The 24,462-nt window shown below is 29.0% G+C and overlaps 1 protein-coding gene across 14 annotated transcripts in view; it reads left to right on the forward strand.

Annotated features, from left to right (window-relative positions):
• Positions 1–24,462, forward strand: part of LOC124369196 (calcium-dependent secretion activator) — a 368,545-nt gene that overhangs the window by 263,905 nt on the left and 80,178 nt on the right. For 12 of the 14 annotated variants that reach the window (XM_046827016.1, XM_046827015.1, XM_046827022.1 and 9 more), the window contains one exon: positions 9,125–9,130. The exons of the other annotated variants lie outside the window; for them this stretch is intronic. In XM_046827016.1, coding sequence (XP_046682972.1) covers positions 9,125–9,130 — 6 coding nt within the window. The remainder of the gene's footprint in view (positions 1–9,124; positions 9,131–24,462) is intronic. 14 annotated transcript variants of the gene reach the window in all.

Here is a 24,462-nt window from a genome sequence, read left to right on the forward strand (position 1 = left end):
TACAATTTTTTTTTAAGAAAATGTTTTTGAAAGTTGTTTATAAGATCTGAGCAACTTCTTCTTACTGGATACAGTATTTTCAGCGTACATTTTGCTTTTAATGAAATGTAATATTAAATTTTAATAAATGTTTATGGACCATGTTAATAATGTGTTCTTTATTTTGTCCGAATTTAATTTCTAAAGAAATCAGTGGTTTTGAAAAACTATAATGCTTAATCTAAAAGATTTTAAAGTTTTAGTTTAAGAAATTAAATATGTATATAACCAAACATAAATAGTTAACAAACTTTATGTTTACCTATGTTTATAGTGATCTTATTTTAAACTTAAGGAAATTGGCATATATTTATTTAATATCTGGACTCTCTGCATATAATATGTATTCCTAACTATTTATGTTTTATCTGCCAACAAAAGTAAGGATTATTGGTGCAACTTTATATATTTAACCAAGTCTTCACAAGGATAATTTTTCAATAGTTCTGTTTACACATGATAACTAACAACAGGAAACAGTGTGTATTACAAAAACATTTATATAGATTCTATTCTATAAAACTGTATCACTACATTTCCCAGACATTTTGGATTCACAAGGATAAAATATACTCAAAGCAGTACATAGAAACATAATATCATAATTATAGTAAGACTAATATTTTAGTATATAACCTGGAATATTGCAGTAAAGAAATATGAAGTAACGGTTACAGATAAACATGTCGTAAACCATCTCTAGATGTGTACCGTGTACTTACATGACTTGAGTACCATATAGCAAATATCTATAACAACGGTATTGCTTTCCTTATTTGAAATTATGCGTATTTAAAAGATACTTTTAAGCATTTATTTATAGACCTTGGTTGTAATGGAGAAAATAAGTATATTAACTTTGCAGCAACTGTAATTTATTCTTATAATCTAATGTTGATTTAAAATTAATAGAACCAAATAATTCTGAAATTGAGAGATGAACAACGGAAATAAGTAAGCATGAATTATTGATTTAGATTCAAATTGAATGAAGTTTGATTTGGAAATAGAAAAATACTTAATAACTATTGATTAACAATTTTACTTATTTATTATAAAGTACTTTACAGTTGTGTTTTTGATAAATATATTCCAAATTTTATACAATATTTAATAATAAACACTATATTTTAGAGAGCATTTTTAAAGTTAACAAATCATGTAATAATGTGTTATAAATGCCCTAAATGTATTTTAATTTAAACTGATGCCATATTATTTTATCTGGAATCGTTACTTTTGTCTGGCTCATATATTAGTATTTTTATCAAGTTAGGGAAAGAGCAGCAATGAACTTTGACCCATCAATAGGACCAAATGGTGTAAATAACTTGTGAGGAATAACCAATATGTAAAATTCTAATATATAATCTTCCTTTGTTGTTAAATTTGTGGTGTTGGTATTCACAACATTTCATTAAGCACTCTCCAATTTTTAGTTGAAATAGGCAACATGTGGAATCAGATTTATTTATTTTAATATGAGATATAATTTTGAGAAGTATTGATATACGTTATTTTTTCTTAATATTGTTTTAAGACCTGTCATTGATTATGAGATATTCAAAAAGTATCCAACCTTCATCTAGGAAAGGTGTATTAATTCATCAACATGTTTCAACAAGTTGTCTCCTTAAAATAGTGTCAGAAGACACAAAGATTAGATAAGTTGTCAATATTATATTTGACTGAGAAGTTTTGAATTAGGTGGGAATAATAGTTCATATATTAGTGATTTGTTGCTCATTCATCACTAAAATTGGATCTGATTGATGAATTCATTGATTTGACTTATGTGAATCTGCCAGTCTGAGGTTCATTGCATACTAAAGTTCAGACTATTGTACACTATTTCCCCCATTATCCTCGTTAACACTGTTAGCGTTATTTGCAAAGGCCAGTTGAATGTTTTATATGGCTTCAACTTGAGAATTACTAAGTTTTTGTAAAAATTTGATGAAATATTTTATTTAATATATTTTATTTTTCTGTATGAAACAAAAATGCAGTAGCATTCGATACAAGGTTTATATTCAGCTCTGTATAATTGACTGACCCGATATAAAGTTCACGGAAACTACTTGCACATGTATCACTAAAACCAACTGTATCAATATACACACGAAAACTCACTCGTCCATTTGTTAAGTAAAATGGTTGGATATTTTTACGAGCCTACACATGAACACACTTTTTGTAAGTTGTAACATATCACAATGTCATAAAGTATGTACAAAAATTAAATAATATTGAGTATACATACATTTTATATTATGGAAGATATTTTACTTCATATAGTTCTCCAAAATTTGCACAATAATATTATTATATATATATATATATATATATATATATATATATATATATATATATATACACATAAGTTTGTCCATCATATATATATATATATATATACAGGGTGATTCATGAAGTTCTCCCCCCACTTCTACAGCACATTGTACTAGTAAAAATAATGAAAAAATGTTATATAAACATAGGTCCGAAAACGCTTCGTTAGCGAGTTACAGCTAGCGAAAGATTTCGCCTGAATTCCTGGTTAAAGAGTAAAATAAAGACATACTGAACTTTTGGAAGGGTTAATTAAGTAAGAAATATCGTGGATTCTTATGTATTTTTACCTGATAAAGCTAATAAAATAGGTTTCAGAACTGTACCTGTAGTAGTTTTTGAGGGATTCAGGGTTAAATGCAAAAAATTGGGGCACGAAACAATGTTTTTTTAAGTTTGATGTACAATAACTTTGTTAAATTGGTAATAAATACATAAAATCAACAAACATTAATTGTAGAGAATTTAATTCTGAGAAAATTGATATAATCAAAGTCTAAAATAAAACAGAAATAAGTACCAAAAAATCGATTTTATTCAGTATAATACATTACTAGTTTTAAGCAAAATTAATCAGGTTGGGCCAACCGTACGCACCTTTTTATAATAGATGTTCGAAAATGAGGCCATCATTATCAATACATTTTGCAGCACGTTTGTGTATTGTTTTTCTTAATTTTTCAGGACTTCCCTGTATCTGCACAGCCGAATCCATAATACGGGCAATTAATTCATCACGAGTATTCACTTTTGTCTTGTATACAATGTCTTTCATCCATCCCCAGATGCAATAATCCAATGGAGATAGATCTGGTGATCTTGGTGGCCAAGGGTGAGGCCCTCCACGACCAATCCAGTGTCCAGGAAATTGATGATTTAAGTAAGCAGAAACGGCACGTGAAAAGTGGGGAGGTGCTCCGTCATGCTGGAAGTACAAATTTTGTCTGAGATGTAAAGGAACATTCTCTAACAGCTGCGGCAACTCTTCTTGAAGGAAATGCAAATAGAACTCAGCATTTAGGCGTCCAGGTAATATGAAATGTCCAATCAGCCGATTGTGCAAAAGGCCACACCAGACATTGACGCTAAATCGTTGTTGAAAGTTCTGTTCCACTACCTCATGTGGATTTTCTTCTGCCCATGAGTGTTCATTGTGCAAGTTATTGACACCATCCCGAGTGAATTGTGCCTCATACGTAAACAAAATACGCTTGTAGAGTTGATTATTAATATTCAAAAAGTTGCAAAACTCCAAGCGAAGCGGACCATCCCCTAGCTGTAGATGTTGAACCTTTTGTTTATGAAACGGATAAAATTTGTTTCGATTAAGTGACCTCCACACCGTTGACTGCGAAACTCCTATCCGCCTAGAAATATGTCGTGTACTTACACCTGGACTGCGATGAACAGCATTAATAACAATATCATCATCAAGTTGGACAGCTCGTTCATAATTGGTTCTAGTACTTGGTAGTGATCCTGTTTCCCGAAGAGTACGAAAAGTTCCTGAAATTGTTTTGGTATCTGGAATCCTCCTATTAGGGTAACGTAGTTCATATTCTTCTACAGCAGCTCTAGCATTACCATTACAGTAACCCAAAATAAAAACCATATCAGCGTATTCCTCTGATGTAAATAAGTAAGGCATTTTTTTTTTCGCTGAATAAACAATCGAATTATAACTCACAGAAAAATTGCATTTAATAACACGATTCACAGAACCCGATCTCCTGCTGTAGCTTGCAAAACACCACTAATACACAGTTCTAACGTAACAGTACAGAATACCATTGTTGATCAGCTGTTATTCGTGCGTTACCAACTTAGAAATTAATAAAACAAAAAACTGCATTTCGATGATTAGTAAACAATAATGGGAAAATGTTTGCTTCATTTATTTTCGAACATTTGATGTAAATTTTTATTTAAAAAAAAATACAACGTAATAAAACATGATATTTTTATTTACAAACAAATTTATTTAACAGTTAATCTTGCTTTCTCAATTTACCTCATCATTAAGGAACAAACATTTTGTTTTTGTTTTATTTTAACTAAATACCGTACGGAATTTCTTTACAGCTAGTAATGTATTATACTGAATAAAATCGATTTTTTGGTACTTATTTCTGTTTTATTTTAGACTTTGATTATATCAATTTTCTCAGAATTAAATTCTCTACAATTAATGTTTGTTGATTTTATGTATTTATTACCAATTTAACAAAGTTATTGTACATCAAACTTAAAAAAACATTATTCGTGCCCCAATTTTTTGCATTTAACCCTGAATCCCTCAAAAACTACTACAGGTACAGTTCTGAAACCTATTTTATTAGCTTTATCAGGTAAAAATACATAAGAATCCACAATATTTCTTACTTAATTAACCTTTCCAAAAGTTCAGTATGGCTTTATTTTACTCTTTACCCAGGAATTCAGGCGAAATCTTTCGCTAGCTGTAACTCGCTAACGAAGCGTTTTCGGACCTATGTTTATATAACATTTTTTCATTATTTTTACTAGTACAATGCGCTGTAGAAGTGGGGGGAGAACTTCATGAATCACCCTGTATATATATATATATATATATCATTGCTTTGGACATTGGCTTCATTATACACATAATTATTGTGCTTGATCAACCAGTTAGAGGATTGCTAATCTATGCAAATTATGTATTTGTCCTTAAACACATGTAGGATTCAATTAAAATTATTACCATATAATCCTTGTGTGAAATTAGGTAAATTAAAAGAAAAAAGTAGAAAGTAAAAAGACTACCCAAACACCATTTAGACTCAAATACACTTTGAGGATAATATAGAATATTAGTACAGCCTTTAGAGGCTGTCTGTACTTATCATTTGGGTACACACTGCTTCCTTGTTGTCCACATGGAAAACCACTTCTTTAAAATGGTTAAACTTAGAAGGCAGAGTAGGGGTTTCTAGGTATAGAGTACCACAATATCTGCTTGGTATCTCTTGGAGACTATAAGTTATTATTCTGTTTGATTTTCTCTCCCCTGACTTTGACAATGTAAAATCATTTTTAGATTATTTGTGTAATGTCTTAGTTCATGTTTTAAAATCAGAGGGTCCAGATCTTTTGTCCTCAAAATTGTTAAATGAAAACCAGACTATTTTTGTACAGATACACAATCTTGAAGTTCTATTTTTCCTTTTGTATTTTGTTGAAAATTAAGTTGAATTAACAATTTCAATTTATAAACACATAAGAAACATCAAAATGTTGTGGAGAGCTGTAAGCAAACTACTGTGAACAAAATATATCAGCAAATAATTAGATACATCCAGTATAAATTCATTCGTAATTTTAATTATGTAAATAAATTTTTATTTTTTTAACTGCAACATTAATTTATTTGTGAATATTAGGGTAATTTGTGTACAACCTTTCATCAAAGATTAATAATACCTGCTAAAATTGGTTCCCCATGAGGTTATTTCACCTGTGCAATGTCCACTCATCAGTACAATATCTTCTATCAGAGCTACAAGCCTCAAGTTGTGAGTTTTAGTCTGAAACCTCAGAAATTTACATTTTAAATAAATAGGCTTTATTGCACTTACTTAAACAAGATAAGTAATGTAACAAAGGTTTCTCCATGAGGATATTTTGCTTACATCTTTATTTAATTTAATAATATCTTTTATCAGGACTACAAGCTTCAGTTTTTAGTTTTACCCTAAAATATTGGAAAAGACTTCAAACATTTTCAATTAATCCATGGAAGTATTTTCTTTTCAAATTCCCACTGTACTTGGTGACTTGGTGTCATTTTTATCTGAGCCACCATTGGCATCTCATAAATGAGTCAATTTACAGAAAGATTTAAATATGGTACTTCAAATACCTTTTAGTGACAATTTAAAATATTATTCTAGAATTTCAAAATTTTTGAAATGGCAGCAATTTGAATTTACAAACATGGCTTGTTAAAAATCGTTGTTGAAATTTTTTAAAGTAGTGAGTATATTAAAACCACAACAGTTTATACTTCATATAAGAAACAATATAAGTCACCATTTTGTATAGATTTAACTGTTTGAGGTCAGTTATGCCCCACTGTGTTCTAATAACACATACCTTTAATTTAATGTAACACTCGATCTTCACTCTCATTTAAGATTTTCTTCTCACTCCTTGTGGGCCATCCCTTGATATGATGAAAAATAAGATATTTGCAGGTTTATCTACAATAGTTGCAAAATATAGAGCCATCCATCCGTACACAAACTAACTTGATTGTTGCCTATGGGAGCATTATTTCTTAGTATTAAACTTTAGTACTCATGTTGTCAATTTATTAATTACATTAAGGTTTTATTACTGAATTTACTTAGGATACTAATAATCCAATTATGAATAACACATTTAAAAGCTTTAATAGTCTGTAGCTCCTAAACAAGTGAGTTAAAAAGAAAATTTTCAAGAATAAAGACATTTTAAAGTGTTGTTTTACATCCAAGAAATTCTAAAGTTACCCGGTCTATACCTACAGGTTTTCAATCCAATTGTACAATATCTATTGCTGGAAGTATGGGCATTAGGTTTTTGCTGATCGAAGAGACATTACTATTCCAAAGGATGAAGCAGATAAAACTTACAAGAAAACCTTTATTAACACTAATTATCTTGTTACTTAACTCATTTGAACCCTTTTTGCCCAAAGTCATTGCTTCTTGGTTTTCAAGCTAAAACTCTAAACTTTTATATTGCTTGTAATTTGACAAAAAATACTGTCTCATTAGGTTGAACATTTTCATGTTGTTATTTCAGGATGAAACTTAAAATTGAGGCTTCTGACAGGAAATATTATCTAGGTAGGCAGAATTTTTCATATGGTTACTGTCATGGGATGACTACTTTTACCAGGTATTGTTGATCAAAAATTAAATTAAAAACAAACCACCACCCTAGAATGAATGAATCCATATACACTATATTGTATTATATTTGATATATACATAACATATTTAAATATATACAGGGTGTAAATTAAATCCTGATATGCCTTGATATATTCCAAACGGATAGAGATATTGATGTACAATCTTCACCATACCTATTAACATATATTTTTACACTTTTTGGAATGTAAAAATATTTTCCCCCTTTTTCAAAGGGGGTAGAGGGGGTCACTTTAAATTTTCAAATTGCAATTCCTATCTTGTGACTTGTCATTTGAAAGGTAAATTCAAAAGAAACACAATGACATGAACAAATCATCTCTATGACGATCCTAACAAATGTTATGGGCAAACAACCCCTTCATATAGATATAGATAATTACTAAACCGGATCCTTTTACTTTTATTTACGCACTTTATACTTATATTTCTGCATAGTAGTTTGTCACCAATACAATCAATCAATAAATTCAGTTCTTGCTTTTGATAATGATCATAATCATTTAATTACTATAGTTAAAACAGATGTCAATATCAGCAATTATCTTTGATCGGACTTTCACACCTGTTACTACAATATATAATTTAATTTTCTCATTTAAGTTATGTCTGTTGTTAGATATCCAATTGGCATCCATATAACAATGGATCTCTTCAGAGTGAGTCAACCTTCTGTTTGGAAAATAAACAACTTCAGCTATGAAGATGATTTGGTAACAGTTAAAACCGATCATAATGATAACCTTATTTTTAAGATGGCTACTTATCTCTGTTCCAAGCAGAAGATTGACTCAGCTCGAACGTGTTCAAAGGGATATGGATTTTAGTAAACTAAAGGTAAATAATTGTTTTGATCTAGAATTCTGAATCCAACAAAGCCCCTTGAAAAATAGCAAAACTAGACATAACAAAGACAAGCTGTTTGCAGCTGCTTATTTTCATGTTGTTAATTGTAAAACGCTTTTTCAAACATAGTGGTAAACATGTAGAGTAAATTCTATAATCAATGAAATATGCAATTTTAACAAATAACACTGCCCTTCATGACACAGGGCTTGAAATATGAGCTCCCTATGTCCTCACCTTCTCTTTATATCAGATATCTGAGTGTATATAACTTTTATGTGGAGAATTCTTTATTGTTGTGGTATATTTATGATAATTGGGAGGCTTTGAAAGATTTTTCTTAGTTAGCTAATGTGATGTTTTAAAACGTTAATCTTTTAATAATGTTATCCTTGTGGCCAATTTTTGTTATATGATCAATTGATCATCTTCAGTTGAGAAGATGATTTAATAACAATCAAAACTGGCCTTAATGATAACCTTATTTTAAGATTATTAATATAGATATTTAACTTTCATTGTCAATTAAATAATTTTATATACTTTGACTATTATCTAAGAGTAGTCTTTGTAATTATTTGTGTATATAATCACTCACTGATTGTGTTCAGAGTCTTAGTGTCAGTTTATATTATATTTATTATTCGTTATGAAATTAATCTCCATTTTAATATCCTATCTTGTACGAAAATGTACGAGTCTTATTTCATTTTCACATATTTTTAACTAATATCAAAATTGATAATGAAAAGAAATTACATTAAAACATATGTGCTGAGATATAAATAACTATATTTATGGTAAGTGGCAATCTCACCTATGTTCATACTTGGGTTTTGCTGTATATTTGTTAAACTTTTCTAAAGAATGTGTGTTTTTGGTGTAACCTGTTTTGATTTTTTTCAAATCCTGAATGTGTGGATTTCTTTCCCATTGTTTTCTCATTCAATCAGGACAAAGTGAGTACAACTTCAAATCATGTGCATGTTTGCTTTCAGTGTGTGACTTTTGTGCACTTTTGTGTATAACCCTTCCCACCTATTATATACCATCTACACTTCACTAATTTTGTATAATGCATTTCTTGTGACTTTCAACCTATTATTAAAACATTAATTACAAATAACTATGAAAAAATATGTTTATATGTATTTAGCATGTATTTCATATTTTCACTCATAAATATTGACACTTTTTCACAGTAAAAATGTATAGATATATCACAGTAAATTTACATTTCTACACAAACACGCATACACACTAAAAATCATTCATGAACTTAATGTATTATATAAAATACAAATAGAAAGGTTGTCTTTAAATTAATATTTATCTGTTTATAAAATAGCTAATTAAAATATACATTATTCTACAGCAGTTCTACGTAACCAATTCCACATTCAGTATATCTAAATATAACATGTTTTAAGTGCATTGCATAAATTTACACTTACCCAATTATAATTTATCTGTCACTGTTGATACATCAGTGTGTACAAATCTTATGAGTATTTCCAATTTTCATTATGTACAAGGCATAGAAAATGTTTATTATTTCTCTCTAGGCAGTAGGAGTAGAAATACAAAATTAATAAGCTTGATACCAAAACTTATTGAAGAATATTTGTTTGTTTTGTTATATTAGATTATAAATTATTTTCTTTAATCCAAAATATTTTTATTCAGTACAAGCACTGAGAATTTGGCTAATTGTTAACTAAAAGCTATTCCTTTAAAATATTAACATTGTTTTATTTAAAAATATAGTGATACCTTATAAACCATTTAACGATGAAGGTATTCATAATGATTACTAAAATACGTAAAGTTTTGTTTCCTTAATAATAAAGGTATTTAATCTAATTAATTAAGAAAATGAGTATTGGAGTTGTTAATATCAACATTTAAACTATTTAACCAATTAATTATTTTAATTCAAACATAATTACCGTAACTAGTTTAGCAAACACAGAATGTCATAGAAAGTGCATTGCTGTAAGTGGAACAATTATGAACAGAACTGTATTATGTATGACCATACAAACTCAACAGATTCCATTTATTCTTCCCTCACTGCATTAAAAGCTCTTCATTTATCAACTTAGGGTTTTTTATCCTTAAAAATTATCATTGAAACTATCTCTTAATTCAATAATTTGCCTTAATAATGAACTGCAATGAAACTTTGGAGATCAAAATGACAAATAGTATAGTTTCAAAATGGAAATCAAATGCATAAGAAATTTATCAAATGTCAAAATATGGTGATCACCATATACATATATTTTTAGACAATAAATAAATAAATATATATATATATATATATATATATATATATATATATATATATATATATTGTCTAAAAATAATTTGGGAAATATTTTAAATCTGTAAGTTATACTTTCCATTTTGTTGTAAACTAAAAAATATGCATATTTAATAGTTGATTTATAGTTGAAGTTATTGTAAACTTTGTTTTAATGCTCAGAATAAAAATAATGTTTGTTTTAAAGTGTTGGTTATCACTATTTAGAAGTTTGTTAATTGGGAAATATTTATAGATAATTTTCAAAAATAGTTAAAACAACTTATTAAAATAATAAAATATTATTTAACTGTTTAGTAAGACCTGATCACTAAATATTTTTTTCTCATAAAAGGGTAATTTTATAATTGATTCTATTATTTTCAAACATAAACCCTTTACGTAGCATGCACCAAATTAGACACATCATCCTGACTGACTCTCTTTAGCATGACTCACTCACTGTGTACTGCCAAGCAGCACAAGAGTTAATACACATGTTAGGGATAGACGAGGTACTCAAACACTTGTTTATTTGATGGGATGGGATTAGGATTATTTTGTTTTGATATATTATGTTATGAATACAAAACAAAAAATTACTGGGTGTCCATAAAATTACTCCAGAATTTAACTTAAATTTGATAAAAAATTTAGGCTAATGTTACATACATGTTTTCAAAGTTAACCATTTACATAGGCTTTTCTGACAAGGGCAAGGAAGAGAGGGCCAAAAACGGGAAAATATGCCTAAATCCAGAATCCTATTGAAACGGTTCTTTAATCTACCTGACCTCATTAGTTGCAGACATTTGTAACAAAATGTTATGAGAAGACAAATTGGTGTGGTCTGCAATGGGCCTAAAGCGTATTCAGGGTGGAGGTGCCGAAACTGATTTATTCTTTTAACTAAACAAAATAGAGCACAAAACTAAAAAAGGCACTATGAATTTTGTACTTCCATCCAACTCTAAGGACAAATACATCTGCTTGTCCGATGCCGTCAGTTCAGTGGCAGGCACACCCACACTTCAGGTCAAGATGCTTGTAACTTCGTTTTACAAATTTTTTGTTGAATCAGATCCCTCCTTCTTATATAAGAGTATGTTTTTTAGCATATCAACACATCTGTAGAAATGAAATTAGTGTTAACTTAAATATATATAAATCCATTAAATTTACTAATTGGTTTATTTATTTTGGCTCTGTTTTGGCATTCTTATAAGACTTTTAAGATATAGAGTTTTTTCACTGAATATCACTAATTATTTAATTTTCAATATAAATAGTTAAACTAAATATATAATTTTTAATTTAGGTTACTGCTATGGTACACATGCTAAATAAAACAAGATAGAATATTTTAACCATTTATCAAACTTCTGGTCCACTTTTCACTTTAAAACACAAAATTACACAGAAGCGAACAAATTAATCCCTATCCCTTTGAAATACGTTATAGTGGGATTGGGCTCTCCTAAAATAAAATCTTGGATATGCCTATGTGATGGTTAGTACTCCTGAAGTATATTCTGGCTAAAGGCAGCATTCAAATCACATACATTTTGATGAGCCAAGGTCAAAAATGACCACATTGTTGTGGTATTTGCACTGTAGCCTAGTTCATTTGACTCAGCTGACCCTTTCTATGATATTCTGTGCTCATTTAAACTCATACATCTTGGTTCTAAACACTTGATTGCATTTAAACTCATAAATCTTGGTTCTAAACATTTGATTGATTTTAAACTCATACTTCTTGGTTCTAAACACTTGATTGGTGTATAAAATAATTGTTAGGATGTCATATGTTAATCGTAAAAGTAGGAATTCTGCTACACTGTGGAAACTCAAATAATATTATTTTGTCATTGCAAAACTAATTTTGTTTAGTTATTATTATGTTCAAATTTACATTTTGTGAAGGAGGCCTTTACTTCCTGATATAAAAAGTTAATCTTCAGATGAAATCTTCATTGACAAATATTTGTTCAGGAATTAACACTTGTTTCCAAAAATAACATTAGATAGTACTATTTTGCATGAAATGAATTGGGCATGAAAGAAAAATTATAATTGCATAGTTTTATGTAGTTAAAATGGAACTATGAACAAAAACATATCTTTGTTTACACATCAGAACATGGATTCATATCAGTTGAAGTCATTAAAAATGCTATTTGAAATACTACCATTGTATGTAAAAAAAGTTTGAGCATTGTATGTACCATCAGTTTTCATTTCTGGTGTTTACTAAATTTCCTTTGATACTAAGATAAATTTACATGATAAAATACAAAAAAAACATGACAAAATGTTTTCTCAAGATTGTGTTTTTTATAAACCGATATTAATTTGTTTTACTATTTTAACATTAAAAAATGTAGATCAAACATCAGTATACATATACATACGGTTAACAAGGTTTTAGGTTTAAACTTATTCTTTCAAAAACCTACTATGACTTTGTATGTGCATAAAATCTGTATATTTATGTAACACTCTTGAAACAAGTTTACAATCTTAGTTCTTAGGTTTACATGGCTGGCGTCATGACTATCATCTAATTTTTCCAGTTCACACCGCGTCAGAAGGCTTGTACACAAATATATTCTTGAAATATTTTGGCCTCACTGTGGACAACCGTCTTCAGTCAACCGACTGAAATATTTCAAGAATGTAATTATGAGAGCAATATTTTAAGATGGTGTGAACAGGAAAATTAGGTGTTAGCTATGTTTAAATAAGTTTCAGTTAATTTTCCATCACAGACAACTCTGTTCTATACAAACACTTTTTATGAATACTTAATTTTATTTTTCAAAGCTGATATCTGCTGATTTGCTACACAATTTTTTCTGCAGGTGTTTTGAAATATGTTACAAGTTTTTCCTACACTACTTTATGATTTGGGAAGAAAATATCTTTGTATTATGAAACAATTCTATAGTATTCAATTCAATTAGTATCTAAAGAAGTATGTCAAGATTACAGGACTTCAGAAAATTCTGTATGTGTTGAAATTGTTTAATAAAATTTAGTTGTTTAAAATTTTAATCTCTAAAACGTTTTATTTTTAAGACTATTACTTTACTGGATACTTTAACACTATTATGGAAACATATATTTATACTATTGAAAATCAAACATGTTTTAAAGGCATAGTAACAGGGTTTTAAGTCACTCTGAAGGCTATTAAAAGTCAGAAGTTATTCAGTCATGAACATGAAGTGTACACCACTCATTCCTAACACTTGCCTGTAAAATCTTACAGCTTATTAATCCATTCCTTTTTTATACAGGGTGTTTACAAAGTCTCCATAAATATTTTGGAAATTTGTTCTTCGTGTCAGTCAAACAAAATTGTAATACAAACATGGGTCAGAAATGCTTAGTTTACTGTCTGTCTATATATATGTATGTGTGTGTTTTTTTTTAGTTTTTATTTTTGTTTCAGAAACCAATAAAGATCAAAAACTCAAATTTAGTTACTATTTTTCTTGCAATCTCAATTCAAGAGAAAAATTAATATTATATTATCATACCACGCTTCAATATGACAGACAGTTGAAGTTTTTAAATCTTAATACTATAAAAACTAGATTATGAAAATGTTTAATGAATAATTAAAGTTGTTATATCTAATTAGAAATGTTTTAATATCTAAAACATAAATGCTGTCTACAGTTAGTGTAGATATAAGCTTTTAATTGTTGTAAGGCACTCTAAAATTGTTATTGTTTACCACATCTTAATCTTGTATTACAACATTAAAAGCTTATGTGTACATTATTTAGAAACCGATTTTTATGTTTTATGTACCTAAATGATTGTAATCAGATTTATTATCTTGTACTATTCTTTAAAAAATTTCATAATCTTATTAGATTTTATGGTATTAAACTTTAAAAACTTAAACCATCTGCCATCTTAAAACGCGATATGAGAATGTAGTATTAATTTTTCTCATGATTTGACACTGCAAGAAAAATAATTTTACCGAATTTGAATTTTTTCTCTTTATTGGTTTTTTAAATAAAAATAAAACTAAAAATGACACATGTATACAGACAGACTAGGCATTTCTGACCCATGATTGTAATTAATTTTTGTTTCTTGACACGAAGAACAAATTCTCAAAATATTTCTAAAGAGATTGTAAACATCTTGTATATTTTATCAAGAATTAAAACTTTGTTTATTGTGCTATTTACTCAGAACTGGTTTTATATCTAACTGAATCTGATATTGATTTGACACTGTAAATATTACTTGTATCAATGTTTTACTTATTAAGCATTTAGGTTTAGTTTCTGATATATAAACTAAATTGCTACTTCTCTTTTATATTTTAAATATATTTTGCATTTAAATAAATACTATTCCAAATTATTTTAACATTACATCAACATATCATTAATTGCTTTTAAGGTTCTACCATAAAATTACAAAATTGTGAATGCCATTTTACGTTCAATATTATTGAGTATGAGCTTATGACGCGTTCCTTTGCTACCCATTTTGACAGGATTTGTAGCTTTTGTTCATTATGCTCTAATACACCATCATTTGTTTTGATTTGACTGAATCTAATATTGTTTTGATATACTACAATGTCATATATCATTCATTAATTTAGCTTTTAGGAGTAGTTTCTAGTAGACAATCTAGACTGCAACTTCTCCTTAGTATGTTTTGTATTTTTGCATTTAGATAAAGGTATGTAAAGGGGAATTGTGTTTTTGTGCGATTCCATTCATGTTGAAGATTTTCTGCATGTTTTTTCCTTAGTCAAATTTTAATTGAGCTAGCTAAACTGTATTTAAATATATAAATTCAAAGTATAGTTGATATTTGTATCTTTTATCCAAGTTTACATTTTAAAATTTATATTTAACTGTACAAAGATTGCATTTACATTTTATTAGATATTGTATAGTTGTATTTTTCAATGCTTCTACTACATTAAGATTTTAATATAGTTGTGGTAATCATGGGTTCTTATTTTAGTGGGAATGGAGTCCCTTAAGTGTTCTAATTTCAAGACCAATGTTTGTGAGAGTTTTAGATTTCATGCTGTATTTTTCCAACTTATATGAACTGATTTACCAATACTTTGTTGTTTATTCACTAGGTTATGCTATCAATGGTCAGTCAAATAAACTATAAAATAAAACAGTAGTTGTTTTCAGTAGGAAATAATAAAAAAGAAGACAGTACATTGTCAAGTATTCAATTAAGAGGTAAAGCTAAAAGTATTTAAATGCAACTTTATAATCAGGAAGGTAAGCAATAAAGTATTACTGACTAAAATATACTGTAGCCATTAAAAGAAAAACTTCTAAAAATATATATCATCAATCAAATCTCAGAGACAAAAACAAAGAAAAATAAATTAGAGTGATGTAATGGCATGTATAAAATGTTCTATATTCTCAAACTCAAAACCGTTTTCGTAGTGCTGTAACTCTCCTTTTATAATAATCTGTTCTAAAAATATTTAAAATGAAGGGTTTGAAATGTTTTTGATCTTGAAAAATACTCTTCCCTTTCAACAAAAATTTAATGTACTATAAGGAAATTCATGGATTCTCAAGTTTTGACATGGGGCTTTCAAACCTTTCTTATTTTTATATTCAAAGTGGCTATAATATTGAGCATTTATAATACTGACCCATAGTTTATTCTTTTCCCTAAGGACTTTGAATTTAACTCTCTCAAAATAAATTAAAATAATAATATCCTCCAGGTTATATCTAATTTAATAAATTCTTGCATTTTATGTTCTTTCCGGAGATTCATCACAGAAATTCATCCCACCAAAATATTAATTCATCAAAACCTAAGTCTCATTAACCTACGAATGTCCTTTGAGCTTCAAGTTTAAATTTATAAAAATTAGCTGAAAGCATATAAGTAGACTTGGAAATGTACCAGTTATCTGTGAAGTAAAATAAAAATTTAACCAAAGATATTAAATGTCAGATTACAAATTGTGATGCCCTTATGAAACATAATTATTTAACATATCCAAGTTTATTATAAGAATATGTAAAGAAGAAAACATTGTATATAAGAAAGTCATGACTAGCAAAATATTAATTCTGATGTTTTCTTCTTACCTATGCTCATCTCCTTTGTTGCTTGAGTTTCTAAGTGAGACTGTGCCTTCTATTGGTGAGATACTGTTATTGGTGGTAGTATTTAAAAGAGAGAGATCACATTTTGTAATACAGAGAACAGTGAAATAAAGAACAGCACTATTGAGAGAAAAATGTAGTTACAACAGCGTTATTATTTCTTCAGAACAACAACAAGAATTCTTGAGTTTCCAAAAACTATTTCCTTATTTGTAAAATTACTATTAAAAAAATATATAACTTAGAAGTGTTATGGAGGCTATCTTAAAAGTAATTTACTTCATGTAGAAGATATAATAAATTGTTAATATACTGACAGTTTGAATACATTTTTAAGTAATTTTGTTTATTTAATAAAAAATTGTTTACTCACCAATTTGTTTCCAACTCATTCAATGTCAATGCATTACTGATTTCAGTCACAGTGTAACCATGATCAGATTCTGTACAAAGTAATTCAGTCTTTGTTATATCATCAAAAGTGATAAAAAACACAAACACAAAACATAAAATGAAGACAGACAAACAAAACAAAAAGTGGGCCTACTTTACTCGATTACAAGCATGTTTCTGTGTGTGTGGCAACTAGTACATACTGGCTGTCCAAGCTCTTGCTGCTGTTAAAACCTGAAATTTGACCTCTGTTGTATTGTTGCCCTGTCTTCAAATCACTATCATATGTAATCAAAGTTTCGGAAACAGAGTCAGAATTTTATTCGTCACATAAGTAATCATAATAAATATTCTAAATTAACACAAGACTCGTCAAAATATAAAATTTTATACATTTTATAATAATACTCCTCACATACTAGTTTTTAAAACAATTTTATGGATCATCTCATCACTTCATGTGAACCAGGACTTGCGACCATGGCTCTCCCATCATGTGACCTACTCAGCCATAGTCTGTAAAAGCTCTCAGATGCTGTTTTAGAGACACGCTTCAAGAGAACATTTATAAATTTCTTACTGCTATCAAATCAAGGCACAAAGATGTAACTACCCCTTCAAATGGAAATTTGTAGTGAAGGTTTCCAAAATCCATGAGAATCTTCCAGTCACTATTCTTCATGACTAGGATGACAACATCTTCAACTCAAATTTCTAACCTTTTCCCCTCTCTTGATTCACTGGATCTGAGTATCAGTCTCTTTAGATCAATTTGGCTGACTGCTTCTCAAACAATGCCCAGAACTTTTTCACGTCACCAATTGTACTGCCCAACACACAATGTCACTGTACAACCTGCCAGAATATGTAGATCAGTTGAAGGACTTTTTGAACACAGAGGGCAACTGTCTTTCTCTGACAGACCCTATCTCATGAGATTACTTGGGTCGAGTAATGTGAAGTGAAGTGCATTCACATTGAACGTTCAGGAGCCCACTCATATCGAAAAGCCTCCCACATTTCCTTACACTCATACATGCTGTTCCCAACACAGCCCAGTCATGTTGCAAAGCCAGGCTCTGAGTGTTAACAACTGCCTACAAGTATTCTTCTTTACCTAGTAAGGCTCTCGTCTTGCTCATCTCAGTATTATTCTAGAACCTATAATCATCCCCTGTGTTGACTGTCACCTTGCATGAATCTATCTCTAAACGTACCTTTATACTATCTATCTTTATAGTATCTATAAAAATTCTGTATTTTCAATTCTAAAAAACTGGCATTGAATGTATATTAAATGAGAAACTGAATTACAGTTTCTACTCTTCAACACTTTTACTATCCATGATAAGAATAGTGTTTTGAAGACATAGGGACAACACAACGGTGTGTGTTCTAACCACCTTTGACAATGTCATGAAGACTGAATAACTTTGTATAGTATATAATGATGGTGACACTGTGAGCGAAAACGGTTATGTGTTCATACTGAATGTGCTAGAAACCATTTTTTCAATCATCTCAGGAAGCTTAATCCAGCAACTTCTACTCATTTCTATAATTTATTAATGATTTAGAACTTATAAAATAGTTTTGCTAATATTTATGTTTTGTTACATTGAGCAATATGTGGTATTAAATTACATATAATTTAATACTAACAACACAAAAAAAGATTATTTTCTACTATTCTATTCAAAATAGTTATCATCTTATTCTACAAATTTAATTATTTATTTTCATGGTGGATGTATGAAATCACCAATCTGAATAAGATAACTGAAATAGTTTTACCTGTCATTTGTATGTCACCTCGGTTCATTTTTGAATGATTATCCTGGACATCATACATACAAACATAAGAAAACAATTTCAGTGTGTTTTTAAATGTCTTTAGAGAAGCAAATGAAAAGTTGATAGAATACTACTTGATAGATCAACTAACACAGCACATACAGGTGGAATTACTTTTCTTTTTATTTTACAATTTTCTGTTTTTACTTTGAATTTAAGACATACATTTAGGGTAGAAATAAAGGGAATCACCTCTTCTATCTAGCTGTTGAACTTATTGACAGGAAAAGAAAACAGATATTGTATGGTCACTTTGGAAAAGGGTACTTTATCCCTAAACAATCCACTGTGATTAAATGTACTATATTGACCAAGATCTAAACCTTTATATGCCATTAGAGATGATTAAATATAAATATCCTCTGCTTTTCTATCAAATTTCATAGAAGCTAAACTCTAAAAGAATAATTATTCTAATGTCAATACATATTATTTAGATATTTGTAACATATTAAAATAATTGTGAATATGCCAATCTTCTATTTTTAATATAACATAAACTTTTAAACAGTGATGTAGGTTTTGTAACGTTAATATGGAATAAAATGTATTTGTTTCTTCAGATCACACAATTTAAAGCTACATGAGGCAATGATTTCCACATTATTTAATAAACTACTTGGAGTACAATTTGTTGAGAATGTATTTAAACAAAAACAAAACGTAAATACTTAATAAATTAGCCGATAAAAAAGATAATTATTTTGTCTAATATTATACAACAAGGTATAAAGTTTGATATCATATATCAAGTTTACTTAAAAAAACATCAAAAGAAGAAATTAGGATAAACATTATATATATATCTATATATATATATATCAAACTTATGACTATTTTTTTAATTACTTAAACAATATTTATTAGACTTATCCTTGTATTCTTTTGAAAATTTTTCTGTGAAGTTCAAATCTCAAGTAATAAGTTGAATAACTATTAGATTTTTTTGTGTATATAATCGAGATATATTTAATTATATAAGTATAATTGATGTAACTTTCTCTTTAGAATCCCACAGGGCCAGCCCCCCAGTTAATGCCACAATTTGTTTCCTTTCTTTTTAAAATTTAAAACAAAATTGTATATGCTCAATGTAATGAGAATATATAAATTTATATTGACACTGTTCTTATAGCCTGTACATGTGTGAATAAAGAAATTTGGAATTGAATATAAACTTAATTTTAATATAACAAATTAGGGTTTCATAATGTATTGCAACTGTTATTGATTATTCTATTCTCATTCTTTTCACTGAAAACTGTGCCAAGAAGTTGCCTACATTTACACCATATTATAGTATTAGTGGCCTTCTTAGGAGAGGTATTTAACTGATGCATGAGTATGTGTGCTTATAAGAGAACTATTTATAACTTAATATTGACCTCTATCTACAGTGGACAATATTAAAATATGGTCATATAAAAACTACTTTTTGTATTAGTTCTTATACTGAGCTCCTTGAATATATGGCAGTAGAAACACCATAATTTGTTTTGAATTTATTGCAGGACACAATGTCGCACAATCACTAGTTTGAATAACTAATGTAATATGACTGGCTGACGTTTTTCTGCCTGATGGAATACATATACTTCATTCTCACCTTAAGTTACACATCTTTATTTAAGGTGGTGTAATTGATTTTTGGTTGAGTTATTCAATTTTAGAATAATAGCCTTTAAAATTACTTTTCTGAAAAAATATATGATTTTTTATCACTCTGCAAGGAGTTGTAGGCATTTAAAGTAGTAATTTGGACAAATTGTATAACTGCCGAGGATATGGATATGAATTTTTTACAGTGTGTTTATCAAATATGATGTGAATAAATTACATATTTTATATTAAGTTCTCCTTAAGAAAATTATAATTCATTGTGGATAACCCAGGATTGTTTACAATGACTGATATTAGGTTTTTATTGCACCATCAATTAATCCAGTGGTCATGTATCAAGAATCAAGATCTTTATTGACCATTAAGTAATACAAAATTACAATAGGCTTGCTAATTTAAAGATACATACAAATAACAATACTAATAATAATATAGTAATTTTTTGGTTAGTTCACATATTATATAACAATAACATATTATGTACAATAAATAACACAAACACCAATACTAATATAATACAATACTACATTACATAAAAATTTTAAAATACCCACATTTAACTGTCACTAATATTATATTCTAAAAATTCTCTTACGGAGTAAAATGCACGACTTGACAGCCAACTAGAAACCTGCCTCTTAAATGGATTAAAATCTAATAATCTTCATGATTCAGGGAGTTTGTTAAAAAATTTTATTTGTAAATATTTATGACTCTTTGCATATTTTTCTAGTCTAGGAATAGGCAGGACTAAGTTTTTTACATTTCTTGTTTGATAACTATGGATACCATTAAAACAGAGGAAGTCATTAATATTCTCTTTTACATAAATTAAATTTTGAAAAACATGTATTACTACGTAACATGTTTCAAAGGCTTTTCTTTATCGTTGGACTTTAGGAGGTGGGGTGGTGAATGGATTCTTCATCAAATTAAAATCCATAACACTACACACAAATAAATAAATATTTCACTTGCATAAACTAACATAAAACACGATTATACTCAATACTAATGCAGGAGGTTGTGGCACAGCATGCCGGGTGGATGAGTCAGTGTCAACATGACATCTTATGAATACATACATAACCATTGGGTTGATTGACAGAAGGATATAAAACTAATTTTAGTCAAAAATTAAATGGTTTTAAATGAACACAATTATATATCAAATACATATATTGTATATTTAAAAGATAATTTTCTTGATAATAATATATATATATATATTATATATATATATATATATATATATATATATATATATATATATATATATATTTATATACACACATACATAGACAGGGTGATTCGGGTAGTGTTACCGGCACTTTCTGAGCTTATTGTACTATAAAGAATAATGAAAAAGTTCATATAAACATAGGTCCAGAAATGCTTTGTTACTTTTTTGTGTTTTGTGTTTTCCATAGTACATCTTAAACAATAAGAGAGATACAGTTATGGAACAAGCTTTATTCAATTTATCATGTCAAAAAACTGCATTTGTCTCTAAATCCCTCTTCCCCAAACTCCCAGCAAATTATCATTTAACCTCGGGTACTAAATTGTAGGTGAAATATTTTGTTGGCCGTTGCTTAGTAACAAAGAATTTCCCGACCTATGTTTATATGAACTTTTTTCATTATATTTTTATAGTGCAATAAGCTCATAAAGTGCCAGTAACACTACCCGAATCACCCTGTATATATGTTTACTTGTTTATGTTATTGCTTGTATTTATACATATATTATGTAATTATCCAAACCAAAATTGATTGAATCACCTTATTTTAATGCCACCATTTACAAGACACTTTTTGAAAAAATAAATCAGGAAAATCATCGTATCAGATAAAAGATTACAAAGGGTCTCAGGATCTTCTGGCATTGGCCCTTATACTATACTTGAATTCTGAATAAAATTAAACTTTTAGACAATTTCAATAACAGTTTTAGTCATATCAGAAAATTTTTGTTAATATTGTGTTTTATTAGTAAAGAGAATGATGTACAAAACTCTTAGTGCTAAGATCTAGTAAATAAAGGAGTAGCACTTTCATTAGTCTAACATAATGCAATCAAGAGATAGAGCATGCAGCATGGAGTTGAAACACACATTTGGAATAATTCACAGATTGCATCCTATGTGGACAAAAAGTTTGTAGAGAAATGTTACTGTTTCTTTGATATTTTAGACATAATGTTATTTGAAAGTTTCTACCATTTTATTGTTCATAAGCTAACATCCGTTTTCAGAACTTAGATACCAGTAGTATCATTGGATTTTTATAAAAGTTTATTTTTTTAATAGATTTATAGGTTTTTAATTATTTGTCCACTGACGAAACAATACTTTCTTGAGAAAATTAAAAATGATACTTACGTAAGCGAAAGCTCATATGTGATAGAGAGCTAAACATTTTTTTTTCCTCTTAGGACAAGAAGCTTATAAATTGCACTTAGTCCTGTAAGAACCTTTGCGCTGCTTCCGGAGTGACGGGATATTCAGGATGGGTAAGGTTAGGTAGTAGGGCCCACCTCCTATCGAGGTCCATGAGGACGAATTAGGGCATTACATCTCAAAGTCATGACTTCCCGGAAGAAGGGGAGGCCAGCTCTGAACCAGCCTCTCCAGTCAAAGTAGGCAGGAGGTGGCACACCCTTGTTGAGGCTAGCAAGAACCTCTGAGGTTAGGGAACAAACCCACCAACTCCAACAGTCATCTCCCACAGTAGACTAGACCTATCGAATTGCCCATGAACCCCAGAATCTCGACATTTGCGGTTAGTGATGTGCCGCTCCTGGACATCCATAAGGTTGCCCAGATTGAAGTGACACATCGGTTTTTGCTGTGCCCAGTGATGGGTTCAACTGGAAGGTATAAACCAGCCAGAAGTGATCCCTGCTGGGTAAAGAGCTAAACATTAGTGTATGGTACAGAACGTTGAGTCTCAAGTACCAGACAAGTTCAAACATCAGCCAGATTTTTAGAGCTTTTCGTGTTTTCTTCTAAGTAGGCTATTTTTAAATGTAAGTAAATCATAATTAACCCAGGTATCTATGATGAAATGTCTCAAAAAGGTGAGTACAGCAGTCAGATTGAATGGTATTTCTGAGACTACATGAAATTATATTGCTTTAGATAATATTTCAATGTTCCTTGCCCAAACTTCCTCTTTGAAATGTATAAAAATGATTGAAAAATAACTAACAGTAGCCAACAGTTTTAGGAGGACACATTAGTTACTTTTTTTGGTACGGAAGACATTTTTATTTTTAATAAACACACATTCTTTTATCAAAGCAATTATAATACTTTTAGGTTTACTTTGGTTTAATTTTAATTATATTAATTTCTCTTTATTTACTTGTTTATAATCAATTGCTTTTTAATTACAAATAATTTTGTATTTGTATTTATTGACACAGGCTAAGTGTAAGAAAGGACCTAATGGTCCTAACTTCACCAGTCATAACAAAATTTAATCAATCACTCAATCAGTTAGCTTCCAGCTATGCATCTTAGTTTCCGCTTTTAACATGAAGACACAGTTTAAAACAGTGTTATAAATAGGAATTCATCTCAAATCTATAAATATTTCACTTTAAAAAATTTAGATTTTAGTGTTTCAATGCTAATTAATTTTAAAAATGTGATTACCTGTTAATACTAATGGTTTCTAATTTCCTATTTATAACACAGTTTTAAATATTATCCCCATGTTAAGAGCAGAACTTCAGATGCATGGCCGGAAGCTCCCTAGCATGGCCTACTAACCATTAGACACTATGTGGGCTTTTATTAAACTGTTATCCCTGGTAACACAATAATGATTAAACTTAGTTAACAACGTATAATAATTTTTTGAATAACTTTAAAAGGGTATTGAAAACTTCAAACTTATTATTTTCTGTCTATGCAATATTTCAACAATAATTAAAATGCTTTATATTAGCAAGGGATAGGATTCCTACACTC

This window comes from Homalodisca vitripennis, chromosome X (genome assembly GCF_021130785.1).
Source record: "Homalodisca vitripennis isolate AUS2020 chromosome X, UT_GWSS_2.1, whole genome shotgun sequence".
NCBI classification, from domain to species: Eukaryota; Metazoa; Arthropoda; class Insecta; order Hemiptera; family Cicadellidae; genus Homalodisca; species Homalodisca vitripennis.